Raw genomic sequence first — 26,927 nt, forward strand, 5'->3', positions numbered from 1 at the left:
CTCTACAAACTAGATAGTTAATATCTTGACACAATAATGACCACAATCCCATGCTACCTTAACCCTTTCAGTCCCAAAAGTGTGATATGACAGTCAACCTTAAACCTTTTCAATCAAATCAAAAGGACTGCTATACTATTGTTTTGAGCCCCTACTGAAACCCTACTAAATTTTCTCAACTTTCTCAACCAAAGTAAAAACCCCTTTGGATTTGAGTGGAGCCTCATCATATTGGGCTTAGGACTGAAAGGGTTAAACAGCCAGAGACAGTACATTTGTCTATGACAAGAAATACACCATGGTCCAAAGACACCAAGTTCGTATATAAATTAACACAGTTGGCTAATATTTATTTCATTCAAATTTAATAAAGGATACTCTCAAAGTTGATGACATAACGCTAGCTGGATCAGCTGTTAACAGAACTGCCGTATCAATATCTGAATGACGGCTTATTTCCCCTGCCTGGGTATTTGTGACTCACTCTCACTCTCCTCAGTATAACTTCCACAGACCCAAGACAGATCATCGCTGCCAGTGTCATCGACATTCATTTCCTCCAGAGTGTCAGCCGCTTTCACCTCTGGTAACATTGCTAACACTTGCAGGACTTTGTACAACTTTATATGACTTGGTTGGAAGTATAACAACAACAGCCCTAGTTGAACTGATTTTTATAAGACCTTAAAAAATGATTTACCTTTTTCTCTTTTTGTGGGCAGAAAAGGTTCCCGCACCACACCGCACCACACCACACCACACCACACCCCACCCTAATACATCTGCTATAAAGCAGCCGTCAAATCAGACAGCAATAAAATAGTCAAAGCCCCATATTTCAACCACACTTCAAAGGCCTGATAACACAACATATAAATCCATAAACAGCCCAGCATCAAACATTCCTGCACTTAACAAAATTCTACATGAATACAGCCATATGTATTAAAGTTGCATGGAAAGTTATGTTAGTGCATATTACAAGAACTGTTGTTGAAACTTGTTAATAATGCAAATTATTATTAGTAACTGAGAATCAAGCACAAATCTTACTTCTGCCTGAACTGCAACCATAATTCTTCTGAAGTAGCCCTTCTTGTGAAGGGCTTTAAGCTCATGGAATACAGGTCGGTAAGTTAAAAGCTACCAGAAGTAGATACATTAGGCCTTCGGATCAAGTCTGAGAGTGCTATTGTACTGTTAACTATGGTAACACGAACAGCATTGCGCTGGAGTAAATGACTGCCATCACGCTCTCAGCATGCATATAACATTGGGAGAGGCTTTAAAAGTGACTGTTGACATTGAGACTTTTGAAATACACTTCATATGCAGCTGGCAGTTGCCGTTGTATTGTATGGTAAGATGGGGCTCGCCTTGACAACAGTCCCGCGCCGGGTGATACTATAGCCAATTTTGAACCAGCCCACAGAGCTACCTGCTGCGGGCCACAGTCGACACCAGCTCTGTCAGGATTTGATCCTGACACTAAGAATGAGAGTGCTGACTGACCCCACCGCCCACCAGCAGCAAACTATCATTCCTTTGAACAAGCTGTTCAATGACCCTTCAAGTCCAAACTGTGTAAGCATAAGAGGCACACACGCACTCACAGAGAGTATGCCGCTTATTCCTGCTTGCCCGCTGCAGGTAGAACCTCATCAAAATGAGAAGCCATCACTTCAAATCCACTTTGGGTTTCATCAACTTGGATTTGAATAGAAACCACAACATTGCTGCCAGTTTGGTGTCTGCGATGTAAGTATCTGTACAATGCCTGAGTAATTGTATAAAAAGTATATTCAGCTCTTTACTCTAGAAAAAACATGTGTAATGTCCCCAACACCGCCATAATGGTACCATGCAACAGAATTTTTATTCACCAATTTTACAACGTTTCTGCTACCCAATTATTTAGCTTTTCTGGACAGCCGCTTTTTTGAGGTCCAAAAAAACCGATTAATGTTGAGGATGTTTCTTGACATGAAATCCTCTGTATGCCTTTTAGGACAAATATTGGTGGACAGCTAAGCCTGAATTATCATTCATGAGCCAGTGGCATGTGTGTTGACTGAGTGACATGTGGCTTACAGACATGCCCAGAGGTGAGTTTTGGGCGAGTTTCTAAACTGGGGTGTTAGAGATATTTGTAAGTTGGCTATGTCAATCTTTATTATCAATCACTGTCCACCAAGGCATAGTTATTTCCTGTCTGAGGCTATGGTGATTGAATATATTTTATCAATTCGTTTTTAATCTTAAATCTTTTTTCTTTCTCCTGACCATTCTCTTTCTTTGTGGATTATGTTTGTCTACGACGGCCTTCCGTGTCATCAGGCAGTACAAATAAATATGTTTTTTAAATGTATTTTTTATAAAAGGCTTCGTCTCCCACAGAATGCCCATACTCTGCGATGCATATAAATACAGCAATCAGTGGTGTGATATGCGACTGGGCAAAACCAAGTCTAGATGCAAATTCAGGATTTTTTTATTATTATTAAAGCACATTATAATTATTTTTCAAAAATGATTCAATTTCCTTGATGATTATGGCGGTGTGGTGAAGGTATTTCACAGCTTCAGCCATTATTGAGCAAAAGTGAAAATATCATATTTAAATATTTAACTGCCGAGATTAAAAATACATTTACTTTCAGTTTCATCTGTGATTGATTAACCAAACCAAAAATTGGTTTCCACAAATGCATTTTTGGTTAATCAATATTAGATGCGTTCTAGGCCAACAAGCACTATATTCTTCAGGGCACCAGGTACGTCAGGAAACAGCACACTCATAAATGAAATTTTAAGGCTGAAAACATGTCAAAGGGAAACAGAGAAAACTCCCCTCTCTGGCATTTGCCTTGTTATGAATGGTACTTTATGAAAAGCTCTGGAGGCGAGAGAGTCTGCACCTCACAAAATCATTATTTTTTCAAGGGTTTCACATTGAAAGGTTAAAGATACCCCTCTCAAAAAACAAACAAAAAACAATCAATATGATTACTGGAGAGCTGAAGCTAACTGACATACTTCGTTTTGGAGAGTTTAAAAAGCCTGCTTGCTAGAAGGCTAAAGCTCAAAACTTCTGTCTAGAAAAAATAATAAAAAAATCCCAAAACACTGCGCACGTTTACACACAGGTCCACAGTTTGATTTCCTTGCACAGACTCAGACTAAAGGCCAGTGTATCGTTTGCCGATGGATGATTGTTGCCACCAGCGATCATCACATTTGATGGTGGGACGCAACGACTTTTAGTTTATAGTAGAATGTTAGCCAATTTGATGTCGTCGCTATCATCCTTGTGTCCATCTCTGCGATTTAAATTGTACTCAACTTTGACCACAACTTCTCTTAAGTTCGCAATGACTCCACTTCAGCGATGCATTCTTCGCTTATAATTTTCATGAGAGACAGCATTCAAAATCAAGGTTGAGCAATAATTGAGTTTTGGGGACAATATAGTGATATCCGTCATCCGATCATACATCACCTAACTATAAACTGGCCTTTAGGACATGAGGACATATGTAATTTCAACAGGCAGCCACAAGGATGAGCGTTATAGAGGGAGGCTGCGTGGGGCACAGAGGCACCCGGGATGGTGCCACTGAAAACAGTGGAGCAGGTAAGGTGTTCTTAGGGGATCAATTCCACCCAGGAATCGTTCATAATAAAAATGTAATCAGGCTATGCAAGTCTCCCCTAACTGATGACAGAAATGATTTTCGTGCATTACGATTATAAGATTTTCTACCACAGGCCGGTGTAATTCAAGAATAACCTAGCTAAACGATACAAAGAATATACCTGTAAGAGCCTTTGTATAACAGATGAAATTAGTCATGCTACTGATTTTTTCTATAAGTGGTGGAACACAGTAGGCCTGTGAGTCACATTTTTGCTATATTAATTCAACACTGAATTTTGTTCCCCAGAACTGACAACTCTTAGTAAGATGAAACTGCATTTTCATGGTAATAACCCTGTACTACAAGTTTGGTAAGACTTTACATTATGTTGCTTTATACCAATGTACAGTAATGATATTTAAATTACTTTAAGTACACATACAGTATATGACATTAAACTATAATGGAACAAATAAATGGAAAGCAATCAGGCAGAACATTTCTTCAAACGACTGTTGTTATGCAACAATTTGTTCCTATTCTTCTAAATCTATAGTATATGTTACAAAGAGTGTATTTCCCAGAACCACTACTACTACTATTACGACTACTACTACTACTACAACCACGACTACTACTACTAATTTGTCTATTGTCTATCAAAACTAACTTTATCGTACATTTAAAATATTTCAAACAATTCAAACAGCTAGATCTGAAAGCAATTTAGGCTCACTGCCTGCTTTGCTGGCTTTGCGCTCAGTGTACGACAGCAGCGTCCCACCTTTGGGTTACAAGCCGGCTCCTCAATCACCACACCACACGGCCGCCGCATTAAGAGCCTGCGCCCAAAAGGCACCGCGCCATATTGCTTTGGCAATGACTCAGCTCAGAGAGCATAGCATGCGAGAAAAAGACATGAATAAAATAAGCACTCAAATTAAAACATAATAAAAGAACACAGTTCAGTCCACAGGAGTGTCTGGTACACATAACTCCACTAATAAAAAGCACACGAGTGAAAACGGCTTCATTAAAAGTGCTGGCAGATAACATCGCGTTGTGCTGTGTGAGCTTCTGTCTGTGGTAAGCCTTTGGGCCGAGGCCAGAGTTTGCCCGCTAACCAATCTGCATTATGCATGCATTGACATGCCAGACTGATGGGCACCTACTCAGCTGCCAAGACAAATATAGAGATAAAAATTAAAAAATAGAAATAAAGAGATCGGTATGACAATACCAAGGTGAAACTACACTAAACATGACTTCCCCTCTCAAACAGAAAATGTACTGTCAACATGTTTGGTTTACTGCGGTACACGTTCAAGTCTGATAATTGTAAATTGCGAACAATAATTGTAATAAGGCCACATATAAACTTTGTCAAGATTTATTGAGGGGATAATTAAGAAATGACAGGATGTCCCATTTTGTCAGTGGATGGACACAGCAATGGAGTGGGAGGATAGATGCAAAGGAAAGTAGAAATATGCTCCCCTATGTTTTATAGCATCAAGTTGGGACATACATTGCTGAGCAAGAAATTCAATATCCCATCAGGTAAAAAGCCAAAAGTCCATCCTCTGGGCAAAAGCAGCAACTGTGGGATAGATGACACGGCTCAAACTCATGCGACCTCTGAGCAATGGCCTTCACTTAGGCCAAGCCGGTTTGCTGACAGAGCCTCTTCCAGAAACTCAGCTCTCCTCAGTTTGAACTCCTGCACTGGCACACTTGACAGATTCTGTGTTGCCGAGAATTATTCATAAAGTTTGAAAACTCATGCTGGGTTTAAAAGCAAACTGAAGCACTGCATTCATTCACAGTTTGTCTTTCTGCTTATTACAGAAGCCTGTAGATGTTTTCAGTCCCAAACATTTATATGGGGAGAAAAAAGAAAGTAGAAAGCGGAGACTGACTGTGGCAAAAAGAGAGAAAAATATGGGGCGGAAAGATCTGTAGAAATCCAGACTGAGCAACATGTATAAAACAAATCAAATCCACATTAGATTAAAGCGGAGAATAAATCAGGAATGGAATTACCAGGAACGGAATTACAACCGAATAGACTAACACGGTCCTCGCACTAACCATCAACACTCGGAAGTAACCCATAACTGAACGGTCGTAACTCTGGCACTCTGAACCAATGCTAACCCCATTGCGGCTCTATGACCTCCTTTGATGTATTAGCGCTAATGGTGGATGAAGCTAGTGAGAATACCAATATCTGTCCTAAATGGATGACTAACACGCTCTTGCCGTACATTAGCGATACTGGTTGTGACAGAGAGATGGTCTGTCACAAGTCCAGCTACTGTACAGCAGTGGAATGGTGGTGGCAGACCAGAGACAGCCATCAAATGAGAACAGGATTCTGTTGTGGGTGCAGAATTTTATTGGGTTAGGACTACTCCATAAACCGGTTATACCGCTGGAGGCTAGATCCAGTTTCCACTGCTGGGGCTTTCTGGATGGGTGTGTAAATTGCTTTAGAAATGCATCACAAGGAATACATTTTTCACTGTAACCGGTTTAGTCTTAGCCGCCCAAGAAGTGTTCTCCATCACTCAGCCTGACAGACCTCAGAGACAAACAGATTAAAGGATTCTTCCCTCGAGTCCTACATCTGTTCTCACTGTGGCTCTATCGCTCACCCAGGGCAAAACCGCTACCGCTAGGTAAAGCATTGGAGGAGTGCGCCAATTAGCAGCTAGCTGAAAAATCCATCTAAATGAGGACTTTTGGTATAAGAAGTATTGCATAAAATGTAAATGATTATTTATGCTGGTGCACAAATTGTAAATGTATTGAGGGCGCATCTTCTTGTGACTAATTGCATAAGCACAAGAAAATGAAATAGTGTTATGGGAGCTTGAGCTGATGGCTGACTACAAAAACGGGGGCAGAGCTCAGCTCACGGCTAACTATGAAAACCAGAGAGAAAGAGAGAGAGACAGAAATAGAGAGATCGTGAAGGGAGTAACAGTAAGTGCGTGAGTACATCTTGTGGGAAACCAGCACTTCCTTGACACACAACCATCCAAATGGTCGCAGAAGCAAATGAGGAAAATCTGTTTCATTAGCTGCACAGTGCACAATGCCTATTCACATCTGCCAATCAACTCCAGCATATTGCACATTGAGCTGTATTATGATATACCCCGGTCATTAAAGAAGTGAGAATGGACAGACATTCACTGCAACAAGCAACCTTTCTATCCAGCTACATCCAATGTATATATATATTTTTAATTAATGTATTCCCGACAGTCTTTATGCAATATGCAAAAGAAAGATAACACCATGAGCTATCCAAGTAAAAAGAGTCCGTATATATCACACATCATACATCAAATATAAAAAAAACACAGTACAAAATCAACTGCTTAGTCATATGCATGGACACCCATTTTTTGACTTCTGGGGCTTCAGTTAGTGATCAAGCAGAAATAAGATTGAGGGTATTATGAGACTCATTGACTTTTCTTTTTTGTTGTGCAATGACAAGGAAGCCAAGAAAATAAAATAGCCAAATTAACAAAAAAATAAATAATCAGTCAGTCAGTCCGACCGGGACAGCACTGGCACAACCGCTTCGTAGACAATGGCAAAAATAGCAACACTTCAACTTTGTATCAAAAACATGCCTTAAATACATAATAGGACATAATTTTGCTTTCTCCATCAATCAAAGCGCCCCAAAGGTAACGGCTAAGAAGTGAAAAGCGGCCTGCTCACAGGCTTACTGTCGGTGGTTTAAATGTCAGACGTGTCCCATTTAACAATCGCTTTGAGGTCCGACTGGTCTCACGAGTCTTTCCTTTGTTCGGGATAAATAAAGCGATCAATATTCAGGTGGGTCAACGGCGGCTGTAATCAAACACTTCCTCCGTCTTTTCCGAACAGTTATGGAATGAATTAGCAGGAAAGCGCAAATATTATTATTCCCCCCCCCCCCCACCCCAACGGATGAAAGTGAATGTTATCAAACCGATCGGTTCGGCACCGGTACAAGATGCCAGATAATGTCAGGGGCTGCGGTGTTTCTAATAAGCAGATGTCACCCCTTTATTTGAGGAAGAATAATTATAAAGAGCGCGCTACAGTACGAGCAGATGTCACCGCTGTCTGCCTTTTCTCTTCCGTTTTATTTATTTATTTCGTTCTCCTGGCGTGCCGGAGCGGAGGATATCCCGGCGACGCTCCGTTAACAGCTCAGCGCTCAGGTGGAGGTGTCAGGAAACATGACGCGGGATTAACCGACGCGCGCCAAGGCCTGGCACCGCGTGTCCGTATTAGCAAGTCTAATGTTCGACACGCTGCGCCCGGGAAAGGGCAGCAGGCATTTTAAGAGCGGGCATTGAGGATATCAAAGTCCTGACAGCCTGTATTATACAGGGATCTGCTATACTGGAGGAGATCTAGGACTGTAAAATACTTCCGTGTAAACACCCTGCAGAAAAGAAAACAGCTCAAGCTAGGTTTCGAAACAGCTGGTGACTGGTTGACCAGCTTAGACTAGCTCCCAGCTCAACATGGTTTAGTTGGTTGACCAGTACTGACCAGCCACCAGCTTGACATGGGTTGACCAGCTCAAGCTATGTTTGAAACAGGTGGTAGTTGGTAGCTGGTTGACCTGCTACCAGCTCAGACAAGCTACCAGCACTAACTGGTTGACCAGCTCATACCCAGCAAGACCAGCTTTATGACCAGCTTGGCCATGCTGGTTGACTAGCTCATACCCAGCTCGACTAGCTTATGATCAGTTTGACCAGCTCAATTTTCAAGCTGGTCAAGCTGGCAAAGCTGGATTTTACAGCAGGATAGCCTTTTGTCTCTGACATCCCCCTTTGAGTTCACATGGATGAAAGCACACAGATCGTTACATCCCAGCGGTGGTGGTGACCCACTGTTTTTCTTTCTTTCCTCGAGACTACTTTCAAGAAATGAAAACCACAAATCACCAGGTGCCAATCCCAGCTCTGATCATAATTACTGGAGATGTTGCCAGGCATGTTGTGAGAGTTATGTAATGATATAAAATTACATTTTCTTCATTTCTTCACTGTCACAGCTTATTCACATCTGCAAGAGCTGCACTTCCAATGTGCTATTTACAGTGTTTCTTCCTTCTTTTTCAATATACTTTTTATTTCCCATCTTCTTTTTCCTATTTACTTTTTATGAGCTATTTAGTATTTTTTTGTCTTTTATGGATGCCTTCTCCACAGGAAGTTTACACTGCATATCGTATACAATTTAAAAACACATTTTGAGAAGAAAAGACCATAGAAGAAGTAGCCAGATCTGATCATAAAGACCTATTACAGAGGCGAGGCAATATCAGTGTCATCTATACAGAGTACACAATGAAGCGATGTTCCTGAAGTGTTGAAAGCAGTGGGCTGCAGTGAAAGCCGGGTGCAACCCCGGGTACGTACCGTGTACATAGAGGATGTAGTCGTCGTAAGACTCGCCCACTGAGTTGGAGGCCACGCAGCGGTACGTGCCGTTGTAGGACTTGTTGAGGTTTTCGATTAACAGGTCCGTGCCGGTTATAACCGCGTGGGAGGGAACGTCGTCATCCACCTTCACCCAGTTGATTTGCTGAGGCCTGAAAAACAGGCACCGCGTGTCATTTCTACGGTGCCCCGAGGGTGTCAAAAGCACTTCAAATGCACAGCGGTTATTCCCATCCGGGCAGCATTACTATTCCATGACTAGAATCAGAGTAGTGTACTCTTTGGAAGGTGCTTAGTCCATGCCTGTACATACAGCACTGTGCAGAAGTGTTAGGCACCCTAGACAGTTTTGTATTATACTTTAAATGATTAATAACCCACCTACCAGTAGGAATTACCGCTGCTTGGGCCTAGTAAAACAGCAGTCAAAAAAGTAACATATTACTGTAAGCAATTGACAACTTTTTACATTGATCAAGGCTGTCTGAGATCAGAAGCAAGGAGCCAACCAAAGTCTGCAGAAGAACTGTGGCAAGTTCTCCACACTTGGAACAACCTCCCCTCCCTCCCATCTTATAGAACAGGAGGACAGCATTGGCTATCTCAGAGAAGTGATGCAGAGTTAACGCTGAAGGGTGGTCACAAAAAATATTGATTGTTTTTAACTATTCTGCCAAATTACTAAAATGTCTTGTAAAATACACAGTATGTTTATTTAGGACCTTTGAATTATTTTTGAAAGAATCTTATCTTTACAGATTGTTATACAGGTGCCTAAGACTTTTGCACAGTACTGTACTTACTGTAAAACCTGGAATGGCGCAAAGTGTTGAGCGTTAAGAATGCTGCTTGCTGCTTGATCTGAGTGGTGAGTTGCACAGTTTGGATACCGATTGTTCATTTACCACTTGTTCAGCCGGGTGTTGAAACATGCCTCGCTCAACAACAGAATGGTTTTGCCCATTCAAGTTGATTGATTGATTCAACATAATGGATGAAACCTCCGTTCATGGGTTATACCATGGTCCAGAAGATCCCTGGACATTGCTAACACTGGTCTAGATTTAACCAAGGCCACTGGACATGCAACTATACCACACAGGAATGCATTACTCCAATCTTCTTTTACAAGGTGTATCCTTCCAGATTTGCACAGAGCTACATGTGATTTGTACAGAGATGCCTGTATTTTAGCCTTGAGAGAACCGATGAGAATCTTGATATGAGATGGCATGAGTAGGACAGCAGTGGTTATGGACTGTGCGAGGAGGAAAATATGGCTTTCTTTAACTTGACAGAGGTAAGTATGTAGGACATCTGTTACCTACTAGTGACATAGCCGTCCGAGTAAATATTCTCAGAGGTGACAATATGCCCAACTGTATATGTTGTCCTCATAGCCTTGGTTGAACTAAGAAACAACACAGTGCTCAAGTCTGACTGGTGACTAATGGTCTGCGGTCTACAATAAGTAGGACACACCCAAATCTATCTTTTTCCCAAGTATCTGAAAGCAAATCGCTTGTTACCACAGGGAGCTGAACTTAAAAAGTACACAGTAAAAGAGAAAAGATAACTCCAAAGTAAAGGATGGCAGGGACTGCAAATGTTTTGATGTCTTTAAACACTTAAGAAAAGTTACTGCCTTGGGCCCAGGAGCTGGGAACTGCGTTGGTTCTAAACCCGTTTCATTTTGATTGAACTTTTTTTTGAAAATGTTTTTTTTTTTTTCTTTATCCAGATCGGTTGAGCTGCACACCGTTTCTCCTCTGCTTTGGTGAGAAAACACGAGTGAGGGCTTTTATGTAAAGTCCACACTGAAGAAGAGGCAATGCACACACACACACACGCACACATTTACACACATGTACACACAAGTGCAGACATACACACACCCAAACACAAAAAAATATGCACAGACATGCACAGACAATCACACACACACAAACACAAAGGCAGTCATACTTGTATGCATACAGAACACACACACACACACACACAATTGTCCAAGCACCAAATGAGCCACAAAAAAAGATCTGTATGGGGAGGCAAGAAGAGGGCAACAGGGGCAGTGAAACATCTGAATACAAGTCAAGACCAAGACTGTATCGATTGGACTTTCAATCTCCGGCAATTCATTTGGAAAATCTGAGGGCACAAAGCATGATGGGAGGCACTCCACCGTCCCCGTCCCCCCCCGCCCCCCCCGAGTCCCTTCACATCAACCTCCTTTCAAATCTCGGCAGCTATTTTGTGAAAGGTGATGATTACCTTCCGAGCAGAAAGGCGAGATGTCACCTGACTTGCGTCTCGACCCCGAAGGTAGAGTGGAGAGGGGCCTCCCTCCCTCGGTGAAGGGGGAGAACGGCCCAGCGGGAGGGAGACCTACCAAATCCTGATTTCCTCAGAGGCCTCCTAAGCGAGGCGCACCCGATCCTCGATTTCGCCGGGAACATTACTGCATGGTGCCGGAGCCACCCGGGAAGCCGGGAACGGGAATGATGACACCGGCCGGAATGGGAAACGCTTCTTCCTTCGTTTCCGCGTGTATAGCTGCGGTCGTTTGTATTCATGAGCCGGCGACAGCTCCCGTGAATTAACCGCTATGCGAGAGGGCGCTTTTCTCGCTTCTTCTCTTGTTTTTTTGCGGTGCTGCGCTGATGTACGGGCGGTTGTATTCGCTGCTTAGACAATTTTGTTCAACAATCAAACAGTCCGTTTTTGTTTATCGCAGCGCGATTTACATTCACATCAACGCAGGGTGCTTCACAGTTCCCAGGGGGGTGAGGAAACCATACAGGATGAGGGGGAAAAAAATCCAACACGGGAAAATGGGAAAATTATTCCATGGCTGCTTCTTCGGTGACTGAGTTGAAGTTCTTGGAAAATGAGTTTTGGAGCTAGAAAAGTCAAACTTTGAAACATTCATTCAAACATGAAAGCATTCATAATTTACACAGAAAGAACGAAAGAAAGAATGGAGGTCTGGTTGTGCGGCTGTGAGACTGGACTCACTGTGGTTTCCCCTTGGCTTTGCACGTGAGCTCCAGGTTCTCCCCTTCCCTCGTCAGTCCCTCAGGAAACTCCACAAAGATCTTCACCTCGGGTTTGTCTGAAGAGAGGGAGCAGGGAGGAAGGAAGAAAGCACTTCATTAACGCACGCCGCTGAACTGTGGCCGGTGCCCGGTTACTGCGACAAGAACCGGAATATTAATTCATTAAACCTTCATTTAACCAGGAAGGTCAACTGCAAACTTAATTCACTTTTGTGGTCGTGACCTAGGGAATCACGTTCGGCGGGAAATGCGGTGTAAGAGATTGCAAAAGCCGATCAAACGGAATACCTAAAGCGGTGTGTACCTACTCCTCGGAATGTGGAAGTCATTTATTTATAAAGGAAAGAGGGGAAACAAGGTCAATTATACACTTTTGCGCTTGTCTGTACTTGTTATGATGCTAATGCCAGGTTGTGTTTCAGCTTCACTTGCGATCTACATGACTGGCGAGTGCACTAAGAGGTTTAAAAGTCACCCTGTCCAATGCGCGGGAGAAATACATGGAACAAACACTTACTCGTGACGTATTTTTCGGCTTTTTGCACACAAATTCCATCCCAATCCGTACCTAACATCAGACTTACACATTTACCGAATTCATATTGAAGGGGAACGTCTTGCCTTTACAAACACTTTATGGGCCAGTTTTGCAGAGGCAGGTGAAGCTTATTCCGAGACTAAATTCAATTTTGAATGGAGATTCTCCATACAAACCTCAATTTAGTCCAGGACTACACATAATCTGTGTGAAACTGGCCCTATGTTGCGCAGTATATTTTAATTGCGGCTGTTTTTGCGGAAATGTGCATGCATTGTAGCAAAGAAGCAACCTCACAGAAGCACTTTTTCAACAGCATGCTGGGAGGCATTAGAGAATGGGAAATTGGAATTGCTGGTTTGGGAATTTGGCCAGGACAGGAGGGTTAACACCCCTACTCTTTTGACAAGCACCACAGGGTCTTTAATGACTGTACTGGGCATACTATTCCCTGCCACAACTAAACCCGGCAGCACAAAGAAATGTGTCTACTCTACTGAAAACAAACTCACCATTTTATTGGAATAAAAACGAAAAATAACAAAAACAACAATAAAAACAATAAAACAAACAGAAAAAATAGAGAAATACTCAGAACATTACTGAACCTGTTTTTGCTTTTGACGAGCTATTAGGACCAGATGATTAAATATATATCTGTGTCTGTACTTTATAGTGCCAATAAAGGTACAAAGGCTTGTAACTGGGGTGTTACCCTATAGGTACATAAAATTGTACCCTTCGCCATTGGGTTAATAATTAATTTGTACCTTTTTTGCTTGAAAAAGGTACTTATTTATACCCAAAAAGAACAGCATTGTACCTTTCAGGGTACATTTGGGAAATATTAAAGAACAGAAATGTACCAATGGTGCAGATGGTGATGCATCACAGTGTAGAGTAAAAAGAGTGGCCTCGTTCAGTCTGTCAGAATGTTACACTGGGCAGTCACTGCCCTGTAGTTACCAGACCAAGCTATTCCCATAAACCAGTGGGGTGATATATAAGGCTCTGTCAGGTTTCGTCTCCAAAATCGGTACGTCAAGAAGACCGCACACCCGGCGCACGAGAGCGGGCCAATGTTAACGACCTTTCTCCCGTCCGTTTAAATTACTGCCAGCTGCATGCTCTCCCTTCCCATGGTAACGGACATCAGGGGTGGAGCGTGTGCAATGAGTCACTCTGGATATGCCACCCTGTGAAGGGCGCCCAGAAAAGCCCACCCCATGCCCTCCCCCGTAACGTTTCCTCTCCAGTTAGACACAACCATAGGTGACAAGCTGTGGATGCCCCAGGTGAAAGTCTATCACCACCACGCCCCAGAGAAAGGCACTTAACCTCAAACTGATTTGGTAAAAATACCCAGCCAAATAAATGGAAAATAATGCAAGGAAAAATGTCAGCTGTATCAGTAACCCTCTATGAGAACTGTCTTCTAAGCATATAAATGATAAATACTACCATGACCGGACATCTGACAATTAAGTGTTTACATGACATACTCATTAGCATCAATTTAAAAGATGAACAACCTTTGCTTGAAACCTTTTCCGTAAGTGTAATTACCATGTCATTATTGTAATGTGAGGTATGTAGCACTATATATATATATATATATATATATATATACAGTAATGGTGTTTGTAAGCATATGTCTATAAAGACTGGGAAAGTGATGCATCTCACACCATTATTCCAAGTGTAGCAATGTAAAAGAATGGCGGGGGCATGGTCCTTTGAATTCAGTTTTTTGGTATATAATGAGTCATTATGGCGGGGGCGTGTGTAGGAGGACAAATGTGGGGGGGAGTGGGTTGTAGTTTAAGGCTGTTTGATGCTCTGCCTTGTTTCTTAATCTTCCCTTATTAAGCCTAGTATTTTAGCATCAAGGCACACTTTGGTGCACATCTAAAGGTGTCTAATGTTCCGGAACATGGTTTCAGTTTACAGTAGCTCTCAGAAGAGACTGGCGTTTTCAGTCTAAACATGAGATTAGAAACATTTACAAATAAATACAAATTTAGTTCTACAACTATTTTCCGTAATAACCGTACTGTACTGAAATATTTTATTTTAAATGTTTCCTTTTAATTAGTTCAAATTCTATCAACCAGGGACGTGTTGCATCTGTTCTGTGAACTTTTAGTGTACTTGTTATACTAGTATAGCAGTCATAGCTAATCAGTAATGTAGAACATATCCACAGTATATCAGTGGGGGACGTCTAATGTGCCAGTACTCCACCAGACTCTACACCAGCGCTACTCAACTCCGTATCCTGCGGATACAATCTGATTTCACTAATTAGCTTATTACCCGAACCAGGCAAGACAAATAATTGCTGAAAACAGGTGGTCTAGCGTACGGTAAGAGTGAATATCTGTAGACACCGCGGCCCACAGGAGTAGCATTGCTCTACACAGATGGGCACAGACACAGACACAGACACAGACACTACACTGTAAATGTTCTGCTCTACACCTACATGTAAGGGAGGGACATGGATAAATACATGAGAAGGTCTGACCAGAGAATAACGTAAATAGAGAAACGACAATGAGCTCAGTACTATTGTTGCGCAAACAGAGACAGGGAGGAAACTGAAGGCTTCCATTACATCACTGACATCACTGATTTCAACTTAGATTCACATCTGTGCCATGGGCACATCCTGACCATTCAAACCCAAAAATTTTATTTCAGACAAAAATGTTTAGTGAAGAACTTGCTATAAAATAGTTTCTAAACTGTTGCTTCCCCCATTTTCTCAGGAAATACCACTTTTGGTATGGTAAGATGAAACATCTCAATTCAACAATATACAGTAATACTCTGTAATTGTATCTGTGACATGCAATTTACATGAAAACAAGTTTAGTCATGAGGTTCAATGCATTCTTCTTCATGTAATGGAATCACAACACCGACCTTACTGAATCCAACGAGATAAAGGAGAATATAAATGGGAAAAGTTCCCCTTATTTGAAAAAGCAACTTGCTACTTCATAATAAACTGTGATTTAGCACAGATTTCTGCATTGATGAAAATTAATTTCTTGTAGAGACATCACCCAGCAAGAGGTGCAAAAACATTAGCAATAGGTGGAGCTGTTATTGCTGGCTTTTAATTCAATTTTGCAGCTCAGCCTGCATGAAGAATATCCAGCCCATGATCATTTCATGAGGGGTAGCGGGGAGCTTCCACAGCAGAGAATGGGGAATAAAAGGTTGACAGCCCCAAAAGCAGCTGTACACCCGTAGAGCACCAGCCCTGCGTCCCAGGTGGAGTCTCCCCCACACACCGTACAGCATTAATGAGCAAGTCACAGTCACAACGCACGGGCTACTGCATACCGTCCCCCCTTACAATGCCTGCAATCTTTGGTGAATGCAGTGCATTTGTAAAGATGTGCATTTTCCCAAACTATGAAAACGTATTCGGACATTATTTGTGACTGTAAATTACATGGTTTCTGACTGTAAATAACATATTGGCTAACTAAAAAGGACATGTCGGAATGTCCTTTCACTACACCCTCTAAACCTGATCTAAATACTTCACTCAAAAACATTTCATTTGACTATCTGCAAGGTAGCCTGCAGGTACACTGATATTTAAAAAAATATAATCTAACTAGGCTTAAGAAGGAGGGAAACATCAGATAAAGCTTGCTCAGTGATGGCTGGCGATACATTTAATGGGATAGTGTGACTTCAAACACTACATTGGCTGTTTGCTTTCCAAGACACCTTTAAGTTGACTTGATTAGCTTTAAATTTAATACAGCACATATAGTGAGTCATTTGATTAAGGTAGACAACGTTTGGATCAGGAGTACAACAGTAGTGCTCCAGGGGAATGAACCATTGATTCAGCACACTTTTCCCATCCTGAGCCCAGGTAAAATATACTACCGTGAGCCGTACCAGGGCCAAACTGCATTTCTTATTTCTCCTTTAAATTAGGGGGAATCAACCAAAAAAGGAATTCTGTAGAGAGGCAAGAGGGGCATTTGCTGAAATTAACAGGTCAATATTTATTAACCAGTTATAGTTTGAAATTAGAACAGAGTACAAAAAAAGCAGTGAATTGTGAAAGGCTGAAAAAGAATGTAATTGCTTCAGCCCTTTTACAAAGTTTGTCCAGGCTTATTAGCGTTTCATCACTTCCGTACTGACGTACCAATCTCTATACGTCAGCCTCAAACTATGTTTACAAGCTGCACCCCTTACGTGTAGAATAGAATGCAGTGCAGTTACACACACTTCAGAGATTATTACATGTCTAAAGCCTAACAAGACTGCTGGGCTACTTGATTTTTTAAATATCTGTTTCATTAGCACTGTAATTTAGTACTGGACTTTAGCTCATAGATTACATTTATAAACTAAGCATTAAGAACTTAGTTTGTACAGGCTTATAATATATTATTACTGGACTAAAAATCAACACATTAATAGGTGCTGTTATAACATAATAAATTAATGCATAATAAATCATTTATATCAACTCCATTATCTACAGTGCTGCCCCCTTCTGACTTTCCCTAGCTGAATATTGCCTCTCCATCCAGCCATGTTATTCTCATCTCCCTTGCAAGCAGTGCACACTACGTGTTGCCCTGAAAATCTCAAAGATTTGCTTCAAAGGAATATCTGAAGCGACTCTTCGCATATCCAATCTCAACTTCCAACCGTTCCATCATGTCACTGAAACACGGCAGGTGCTGAACAAATGCTAAGCATATTTTACGCAGTAACCTGCATTCTCAAAATAATTCATGTTTTATTTATGCGGTTAAAATGTAATGCATTTTTAAAACTTGTTTACAGTCACACTCGTAGGGAAAAAAAATGGCAGCATTATCACATGCAAGTCACTCTGGGTAATTACCATTTTGTTTATCTGCCTCATTAGCACCCAAGCACTGAATATTCACTAAAATGGCCGCTTGACCAACCGTGACGGTAATGCCATGAAGCGGCAAGCGGCTGCCTCGGCCACCCATGGCCGTCAATACTCCCAGCGTTGTTCATATCCAAATTATTTTCCACTACTTTTTCTCCCGAGGATTATAAACTACATTAGCCCGCAGCGGTTTGGTGTTCTTTTAAAGGCAGACTACTTTGTTGTTATGGCAGCGTAGGCTTCACATCAGTCAGAAGGCTGCCTCCATAAATCTTCTCCCACAGCAAAGGTGCAGATGCCATGAATCCAGCCCAATAATTTAACATTACAGTAAACGTTTTCTCTTCATTTTTTATCTGCTTTAATCCAAGATTGCCAAAATGTCAAGCCTCCGCAGTTGAGCCGATCCTTCCTGTCTTTTATGGAGAAAGGTCAAAGATAGCGCACTTCTTTCAGAATAAATGAATACGCGGCAAAGACTGCAAAAGGGTAGCTTAACCTTTCCTCGACTCCTAATGATACGTGCATCAGTTATTTCGCATTTTTGTGTAGATCAATACATTTATATAACAGATAACTTCTTGCATTGAGCAATACACCACAGTCTTTCTGTCTTAACCCCTTAAATAAAAAGGATTACAAAAATCTTAAACTTGAGAACGAGAGCTTTGCTTCAATTAAAGGTGCCCTGGTAAACAGATTAACCTTTTGCTTTGTTGGGGTTTCACCTGCACCGCTGCCTCGCACAGTTGTCTGAGGTTCAGGGAGTGCAGGGTCTCTTCCAGGAAGCAGAAAAACTGCTAAAGGTTAACCTGCCCCTTAAAAAACAGGCAGTACACCTTAACCCTCAGAGCTATTTATAGTTATGCAGCCCAGGTCAGACACATATCGTGTTTCAGGAAGAAAGGTTATTGTACATTACGTTTATATTTGTAGCTGAGGTTTTTATCCAACGTTACATGCAAATTGATTAGACTATGCAGGGGCCAATCTGCTGGGGCCCAATGTGGGGTTAAGGGCCTTGCCCAAGGGCCCAAACAGCTGCACTGAACTTATTGTTGTCATATGAACCTCCAAGGTCCCAGGCAACAGGCTATATTGCACTTCTGGGGCACAGGATATACTCACATTGCACTTCCAGGTATTTCTGTGCTTGGAAGTCTTTGACTGCAGGATGGTCCACAATGCAGACGACAGGAACCCCATCATCCTCCTTGGTGACGGTGAGGGTCAGCCTGCTTGTGGCTGTGAACATCCGGTCATACGTCTCTTCCACAGTCAGGTCACCTGGGAGAGAACAACAGGATGTTGACATTATCATAATGGGACAGAGCTTCACAACACAGTTCGAAAATGACATTGTTAGAGTTTATGGGCTACAGAAAATGCTCTGACCAACCATAAGGGAACCAATAGTACAGTTTAGTTCAGCTGAGCTTCCTTGAGAGAAGTTCCTAAGCAGATTACTTTTCCTTGATTGATAGATAACTCGGTAGATGTAGTGATTTGTTAGTCTGAGGCAGTACCACCAGTGTCCTAAATGTTGGAAATGGGGACACCTACTCATTAAAACTGCCTGCTAGCTGAGAAAAACAAAGCCGATGTTGATGGTAATGAGCCAAACCTGCATTCGGTTAAAAACCAGTTAAAAGACAACAACAAAATCACACAGGTGCTTAAAATGCATGTTTAAAATTGCCCTTGATTGACTGAGAAATTGACTGGAACGAAAACCAGCACACACAGTAGATTCCCGAGGCCTTAGTTTAGGCCACTTTTTTCTGCGGTGGGAGATTCAAATGGTGAGGACGTTATGCAAATGGAAGAGATTATTCTCCCATATTCCATCAAACTAAGTTGATACATTTTATGAGCATGATCAGCCAGAGTTTCTAGTATGGCATTGACATTTTTACAGTTTATTAAAGTGTTGCTTAATGAAACATTTCTCAGCAGTTTGTAATGTTTTCGTTCTCTAATGAGCCAAGCTCCCGGCACTAGAACGTACTAATTAATTTTTAATTAAACCCAACATTGTAAATCTTGGCAGCAGAGGTGAAGGAGGAACGGATATGTTGACAAGCACAAAGTCGTGCACTGACATCCAGCATTATCCACATTGAACATACAAATGGCGGATTTCTCTGAAATAACGAGCCTCAAGGTGTTGTCATTTTTGGTAATGAATTTCACCCCAGATGCCTGGAAGTCCATAACTCTCATTAAAAAAAAGCAACTGACAGCCAATAACCGTAGCACAAGTAGCTTTTAGCTCGCTTTAGCTTTCTTTTCATGCAATGCAATTGCAACACACCAGATATGTGTTAAGCATCATATTATGCATCTCTCATTTAAAGAAAAACCTGATATGTGGGAGTGTATCCAAGTATTAAGCATCTCTCATTTAAAAAAAAAAACACAAGAAAAAAAACAATGCTGGGAAAGAACCTTCCAAGAATGATTGAAAAGAAGTGGGGACATCTTTCAACCATCTATTAACTGGAAACAAAGATCTTGCCCTAAAAAAGTCTCATTGGATTTTTGAGTGTTAGTAGTTCAGCATTGCCTCATGCATTGTTGCATTTATTTAACCTTCCAGATGAGGTGACTAGACAATTTCCCCTCCTTGCATGCCCTGAGATATATACAAGGGGGTTGGCTGTATCCAAACATATCATTCAGTAGTGTGCAAAAATGTTGGCACCCTAGTGAAAAAGCCTTTTACAACTAATATCTAAGTGAACAGACGTGAACATGAACGCTAAATGCTACAACGTTAAACAGGACACATTTCTACAAAAATTAAAGCAAGAGTACCTTTTTTTACAGTTTCAAAATAATAAAAAAGGCAAATCCTGGGAACCCTGTTTGTTAGTACTTTGTAACTCTTCCTTGGGCAAATATAACAGCTTGTAAACGCTTCAAGAAGCCAGCTAAAAGTCTTTCAATTCTTGCTTTTGGAATTTTTCCCCTTTTTTCTGGCAGAACACCTCAGAAATATTCTTGGTCCTCCTTGCATGTACGGCATGTTTGAGATCTCTTTCAATAATATGGGTATGGGGATTGTGGTGGCCATTCCAAAACCTTCATCTGTCTTTCCTGGAAGCACTTCATGGTTGATTTTGAGGTATGCTTTGGATCATTGTCTTGCTGGAATACCCAACCTCTCTTCAACTTCAATGTCTGGATCTTTGAACAGTAGCCTCTAAAATCTCTTGATATTTGGTGGAATCCATTCTTCCTACCACTCGCACAATATTTCCTGTGTCTCCAGCTGCCACAGAACCCCAAAGATCCACCTCAAACCAAACCAAATCAAAATAGTATTTCTTTGGTGGTGGCCAAAAAGTTCAATTTTGGTTTCATCAGTCCAAGCAAGGCACATTGTTCCAAAAAGCTTCAGGCTTCTCAATGTTTTGTTTTGCATACTTCAGACGCTTAATTTTGTTTTGAGGTCGTTTTTTTTTGGCAAGTCTGCGATGTAGGGCTTTGTTGTTTGAAGTATATTGTATTGTTGTCCTGTGAACAGCTAGGCGTGTGTTTGCTACTCTTTCTGTATCACTTAAGTCTGGTCCTTTGTCATTTTTTTAAAAGGGAACTAAGAATAATCCAAAAGGGTTCCAAAACTTTTCACAGGGCCCTTTCCTTTTTTTCATAATTTATAAACAGTACAAAAATAAAATAAAAAGCAAACAATTCGCTTAAAAATTTGCAGTAAGGTCTCATGTGTACCATTTAGAGTTCAGGTTTGCTTTCGATCACTTACAGACATTTAGACCACGGGTGCCCAAATGATTTCCCTAGTTTTTATTTAATTTGCTTTAGAGTCTCTTTGTTCTCTTGCTCATTGGAATAATATAGATAATTTATCAATTATATCATAGATGAATTATCATGTTGTTGCAGAATAGACCAATTAGCAATACAGCACAAAAATAATATATCTATCTATATATATATATATATATATATATATATATATTATTCTGGAGAGCCCTTGAAATAAACTGCGCTCATAATCAGACTATTACAATTTATGGATGGATGCTATCATGCTGGCTGGGGTTTTATGGGCTTTTTCGAAACTAGAAATGCGTGAGCAGATCAGTCTGCCGGCCAATCTGTCAAGGCCCACAGAGCGTGACTCTGTCAAGCTCCTGTGACATCGTGCCCTTGGTCCAGGCTGATGGCGCAGTCCAAACAACGTCTTAGTCACCAGGTCCGCGCTGTGGCAATCTGCTGCGTCTGCAGCCGCACCTGTGACTGCACCGCCACACTCCGGAGGGCTGGACGGCGCTCTCTCATTAAACAATTACTGTGCAGTCCGGAAGTATTTGGACAGCGGTACAAATTTGTTACTTTGGCTCCGTAATCCAGAATGTTAGATTTGAAATGAAATAATGAATGTGAGGTTAAAGTCACCTTCAATTTGAGGGTATTCACATCCATAACAGGTGATCCGTGTAGAGGACCAAAAGTAATTGGACAGTTGGCTTCTTAGCTGTTTCTGATTTGTCAGGTGTACTCAATCTATTACTAAGTCAGGTGTACCATCAACACATTACGATCCCACTAAAGAAATGTGCAAAAACACAATGCCCTTGCTTCACAAAACAACACATAACAGCCAATACACTTCTAGCCACACTTTTTCTTACTTATGCATGCATTCACACACAGACATACATGAGCAACATATGTATATTTATGTATAAATCACTGGTTTCGTAGCCCCAGGAGATCAGGAGGCTCTGAGCAGTGGGCCACGGGGTGCAAAGTCATTTTCCGCACGGCGCGAGATGTGTCGGCCGAGTCGTGTTCTGCACCTGAGGTCCCTGGCAGAATGCCGCCGCCAAGTTCATCCAAGGGCACGACACGCTGTCACGGGGGGCCGCGGCCCTCCGCTGCTGGGGTTTCGCTAAACGGGAGCGCCTGCCCGCTTCGGATCTTGGACACCAGCCCTGTCCTAACTTATCGTGCGGGGAAGAGATTAATACCCGCGTCCTCGCGGACTTTTCTTTACTTGACTTTCATTTGACTTGCAGCATATGGTACGTGGAGAGACTTCGCACAAATGCGGAGGGACAAAAAAAATAATATTAGGAATGCACCCGCCGCCCCCGAAAAAAAACAAAAAAAATAAGGCTGGATAAAAGTGAATAAACAATGTCTGACTAAACGGCTTTGCAGAGAAGGCTGGCTTGTTTACACTCGCAAACTTGGGTTGATGTAACCTTTAAATGATATTTAAAAAAAGCTTAAATACCCTAAAAGTAATTAGGTTGAATGATGAAATTGTTTAATTAAGAGTAAATCCGCCCAGTCGAGAGGAATTTGCCGGTGTGTAGCAGTGCACTGTGGGGCTTTTCCCCTCTGTATACAACCGTCCTCCTTTCCCAGCACAACCGCATCAACCCTGCTAGGCTTTACCACCCCGCTCTCTCCATTAAACCAAAAAACAAACCCTCCTCTATACGCTTCAAACTATGCATAACAAAGTGCTTTCAGTCTAAGCCGTTGCTAAATAATTTAAAGCACACATTGTGTCAAGTCAGGACACTAAAGTTCTTGCCCAACAATTTAATCCTTAGATTCTTTTGATACCGAACTTTGAAGTTGATGACAACAAAACAATAATAAACATCGGTGCAGCTTAGCGACAAATTGGCAAATTAGAGTATTTTTCTCTCCCAGGAAATGATTGCACTCATTAGCATTGTCGTTGTTGGAGGCCATCCATCTTTGTGAGGGTAACTGGTCTTACAGCACGCAGAGATGTTCTGACCTGCGTCACTAGGTGATCCCATGGAGAGTCACTCCCCGCTGTCTGAATGGGAGATGCGTTTGTGTGCAGATTAAAGGCAGTGGAGACTCATTAAGTCCAGCTCCCTGCATGTCAGTACGAGGCCAAACCCTGGCCAATGTTTGTTTGGTAGGGGGTGCACAGTAGGAGCTCCACCACTGCCACCTCGTTTGAACTCTTTCACAACAAAAAAGTTGTCCCCAAAGGGAGAAATCTGTGTTCTCGCTGGCTTGTGGGGGTAAAAACAACTCACACATGCCCCTTACGGTTTTCAAATAAACATCCTCAAAGATGAACTGCAGGTGTAATTAGCAGAAAACACAAATGCTGCCCATTAAAGATGTTATGATATCTGCTCACGTAGGAACCCACCTCGAAGTTCCTCCTCTCCTTTCATCCACCGGATGCTGCTGGCTGGCTTGCTGCCCGCGGTGGTGCACGTTATCTCCGTCTCGTTCCCTTCGCTGACCACGTCTTCCCGCGACTCGATGATGGGGCTGCCTGGCGGGACTGACAGCGCACAAAGACACAAAGTGATGGGGAATTGGCAGAATGACAGAACCGCTGCAGAACAACACGCGTCAGTGGCGGTACGGCCTGTTGTTCTAATTCCAGAGCTTGGACACGTCAAACAGCTGGAGTAGCTCCAGCCAACAGATGCAGTACCCTCCCATTAGAAAATAAAATACTTTTTCTCCCCGCTTAATCATTTTAACTGTAATTATTCTTTTCCTCTGAATCTGCAATACCCATTTGTGTTTTAAGGCTTGTGCCATTACAGCAGTGTCCTTCGTCGTTTTGGGAGGGGAGAGAGTGGGCATCAGAGTGACTAGATTAGATTAGCTATGAGATGAGGCCTAAAGCACTCAAGTGACATCGTGGTAAAATCTCAAGTGACATTGTGGTAAAATCTCAAGTGACATCGTGGTAAAATGAGCGCTCCTGACCATCAGGGCAGAGGCACACACATGATTGGACACAATGGGGTGGGTCTACCAACTGGGATCCAATGCCTGAGCAGGATAAGCAATCTATCAGGTCTGTGTACAAAAAATATTATAATTAAAACATATATACAGTGCCCTCCATAATGTTTGGGGAAAAAAAACCCATTATTGATTTGCCTCTGATTTGGCACAATTTTAGATTTGGAATCATACAATTAGCATGCGGTTAAAATGTACCTCAGATTTAATTAAAGGGTATTTCTATACATTTTGGTTTCACCATTTTGAAATTAGAGCAGTGTTTATATACAGTCCCCCCATTTCAGGGCACCATAATGTTCGGGACGCATGGCTTCATGGAGTTTGTAATTGCTCAGGTGTGTTTAATTGCCTCCAGAATGCAGATAAAAGAGTGCTCTCAGCACCAATTCTTGCGATCACCTTTGGAAACGATTATTGCTGTTTATCAACGTGAGGACCAAAGTTGTGCCAAAAGTAGAGCTAGTAACGAGCCCAAAATTTCATCCCACAAAGCCCACGTTCTTTTCAGCCCGAGCCTGACCAGAGCCCGCGGTGTTCAAGCGTTTGGGAAGCCTGACCCAATCTGAACCCGACTTTAATAGGTAAGCTACATCAGTAGCCTGCAGTAGACACACTCTGACATGTCCGATTATAATGCTGCTGATCCGCAGACAAATCAAAATCAGCCTGCTATGACATTTAGTTTACGAATTAACCTAATTAGATAAAACTGCAAGGACTTTACAATAAAAATAAACAAATGAATACACTTATTTGGCTGGGCTAGGCTACAACAAGTTTGCAAGTTCAATCCGCATAAAGGCTAGGCTCTGGCAACAAAAGCCCAAAAAGTCTTTAGTCAACTCTCCGCCAAAAATCTGGAGGAATGGGAATAATTACCTGCAATATGGCTAGTTGGGCTCAGGCTACTGACTGAGTTCAATATTATAATAGTCTAAATAGGCTATCACTGATATGGAAATAACCGAAAATTATATGAGCCATTTGGCGGCCTTGGGTAACAATTACAATTACAAGCTTGAAATGAAAGTCAAAGAAGCCATTATGAGACTGAGAAACAAGAATAAAAGGGTTAAAGACATTGGTCAACCTTAGGCTTACCAAAATCAACTGTTTGGAACATAATTATGAAGAAAGAGCACTGGTGAGCATACTAATCCCAAAGGGACTGGCAGGCCAAGGAACTGATGACAGCAGAATTATAAAATACCTGTCTGACAGACCAAAAACACTCTTCAGGAGTGGTTTTGTCAATGACCACTGTCCGCAGAAGTCTTCATGAACAGAAATACAGAGGCTACACAGAAAGATGCAGACCGCTGTTAAGCCGCAAAAACACAGCCGGCTTACAGTTTGCCAAGAAGTACCGAAAAGAGCAACAACAGTTCTGAAAAAGGTCTTGTGGACAGGTGAGACGGATAATAACTGAGTGATGGAAAGAGCAAAGTATGAGAGAAGGCACTGCCCAAGATCCAAAGCATTCCACCTCATGTGTGAAACACGGTGGTCGGGGTGTTATGGCCTGGGCATGTATGGCAGCTGAAGGTAGTGCTTAACCAAGACAGATAAAGAACATGCATATCACACAATATATCTTTCTTTCATGTTATCATCACAATGACTGTTCCCTTTGTGGAGTCAAAACAAAAACACTATTGAATAGGTGATGGATAGTGAGATGACAATCTGTAAATGTGATGAGTACATGACTACTGTCATTGTATTCTGTTTTGTGTTTATCCTTTAAGAGAAGGCAGTGCAATTTAAATGGCAGGACCATAGTGATAGATTGCTGATTTAAACCTGTTTAATGGGCTGCCCATATCTGGCTGGTCAGTGTTTATCACCTCAAAACAGCCTAGGTCAACAGGTAAAGCATGGCACTAAGAGGGGTTCGATTTTCACCAGGAGTGATTGTGGGTTTGCTTCACCAAAAATTATGGCCATCAACCACCAACCAATGTATTTCATGAATACATTAATGAATGCTGATTGTAATTTTGCTCATCATTATATTTTGGCACAGATTATTGTCATTTTTTGCTGGCGGTGCATGGAGAGGCTTCTCACTATGTGCAGTTTACAAAACATTGCTAACTGGAATGTTCTGAAGCTGAAATGGAAAGCTCAGTCTAAAATACTGTACGTATATGTGCGTTCACCACCTGTGACAAAACGCACAAATTGGTTGAACAATTATAACAAAGACGATGATTGCGTATTCCTAGGGCTGTTTGCATTCTGAACCAGCAGTCGACAAGCCAGTTCGAGCAAGCAATCTTTGGCCATTTCAGGGGATTAAGAATGCAAACACCAAGGGGAATTGAATGCTGAAGTATTATAGTTATCAAATAATTTCTGTGTGTTTTAAATCTGCTGCTGTTGGTTTACTTATGGCTTATTGTATGGTGTTTCTTAAAGTTTACAGAGGATCCGTGTTTATTCGTTGACACGCAAATTCAAACTACCGCCAAACTAAACGTAGCTTTCTACTATCCCGTATCTACATTATAGTAAATAAAACAATAA

The 26,927-nt window shown here is 41.7% G+C and overlaps 1 protein-coding gene across 5 annotated transcripts in view; it reads right to left on the minus strand.

The window, feature by feature from the left end:
* LOC133108659 (cell adhesion molecule 1-like) overlaps window positions 1-26,927 on the minus strand; it is a 397,533-nt gene that overhangs the window by 130,238 nt on the left and 240,368 nt on the right. For all 5 annotated transcript variants that reach the window (XR_009704685.1, XR_009704687.1, XR_009704684.1 and 2 more), the window contains exons 5-8: window positions 23,782-23,919; window positions 18,735-18,893; window positions 12,119-12,215; window positions 9,083-9,255 (exon numbers count right to left, since the gene is read on the minus strand). Coding sequence is in view for 1 of the 5 variants with exons in the window: in XM_061218291.1 (XP_061074275.1) it covers window positions 9,083-9,255; window positions 12,119-12,215; window positions 18,735-18,893; window positions 23,782-23,919 (567 nt within the window). In the remaining 4 variants the exon portion in view is untranslated. The remainder of the gene's footprint in view (window positions 1-9,082; window positions 9,256-12,118; window positions 12,216-18,734; window positions 18,894-23,781; window positions 23,920-26,927) is intronic.

The sequence above is a fragment of the Conger conger genome, chromosome 13, assembly GCF_963514075.1.
Source record: "Conger conger chromosome 13, fConCon1.1, whole genome shotgun sequence".
Lineage (NCBI taxonomy): Eukaryota > Metazoa > Chordata > Actinopteri > Anguilliformes > Congridae > Conger > Conger conger.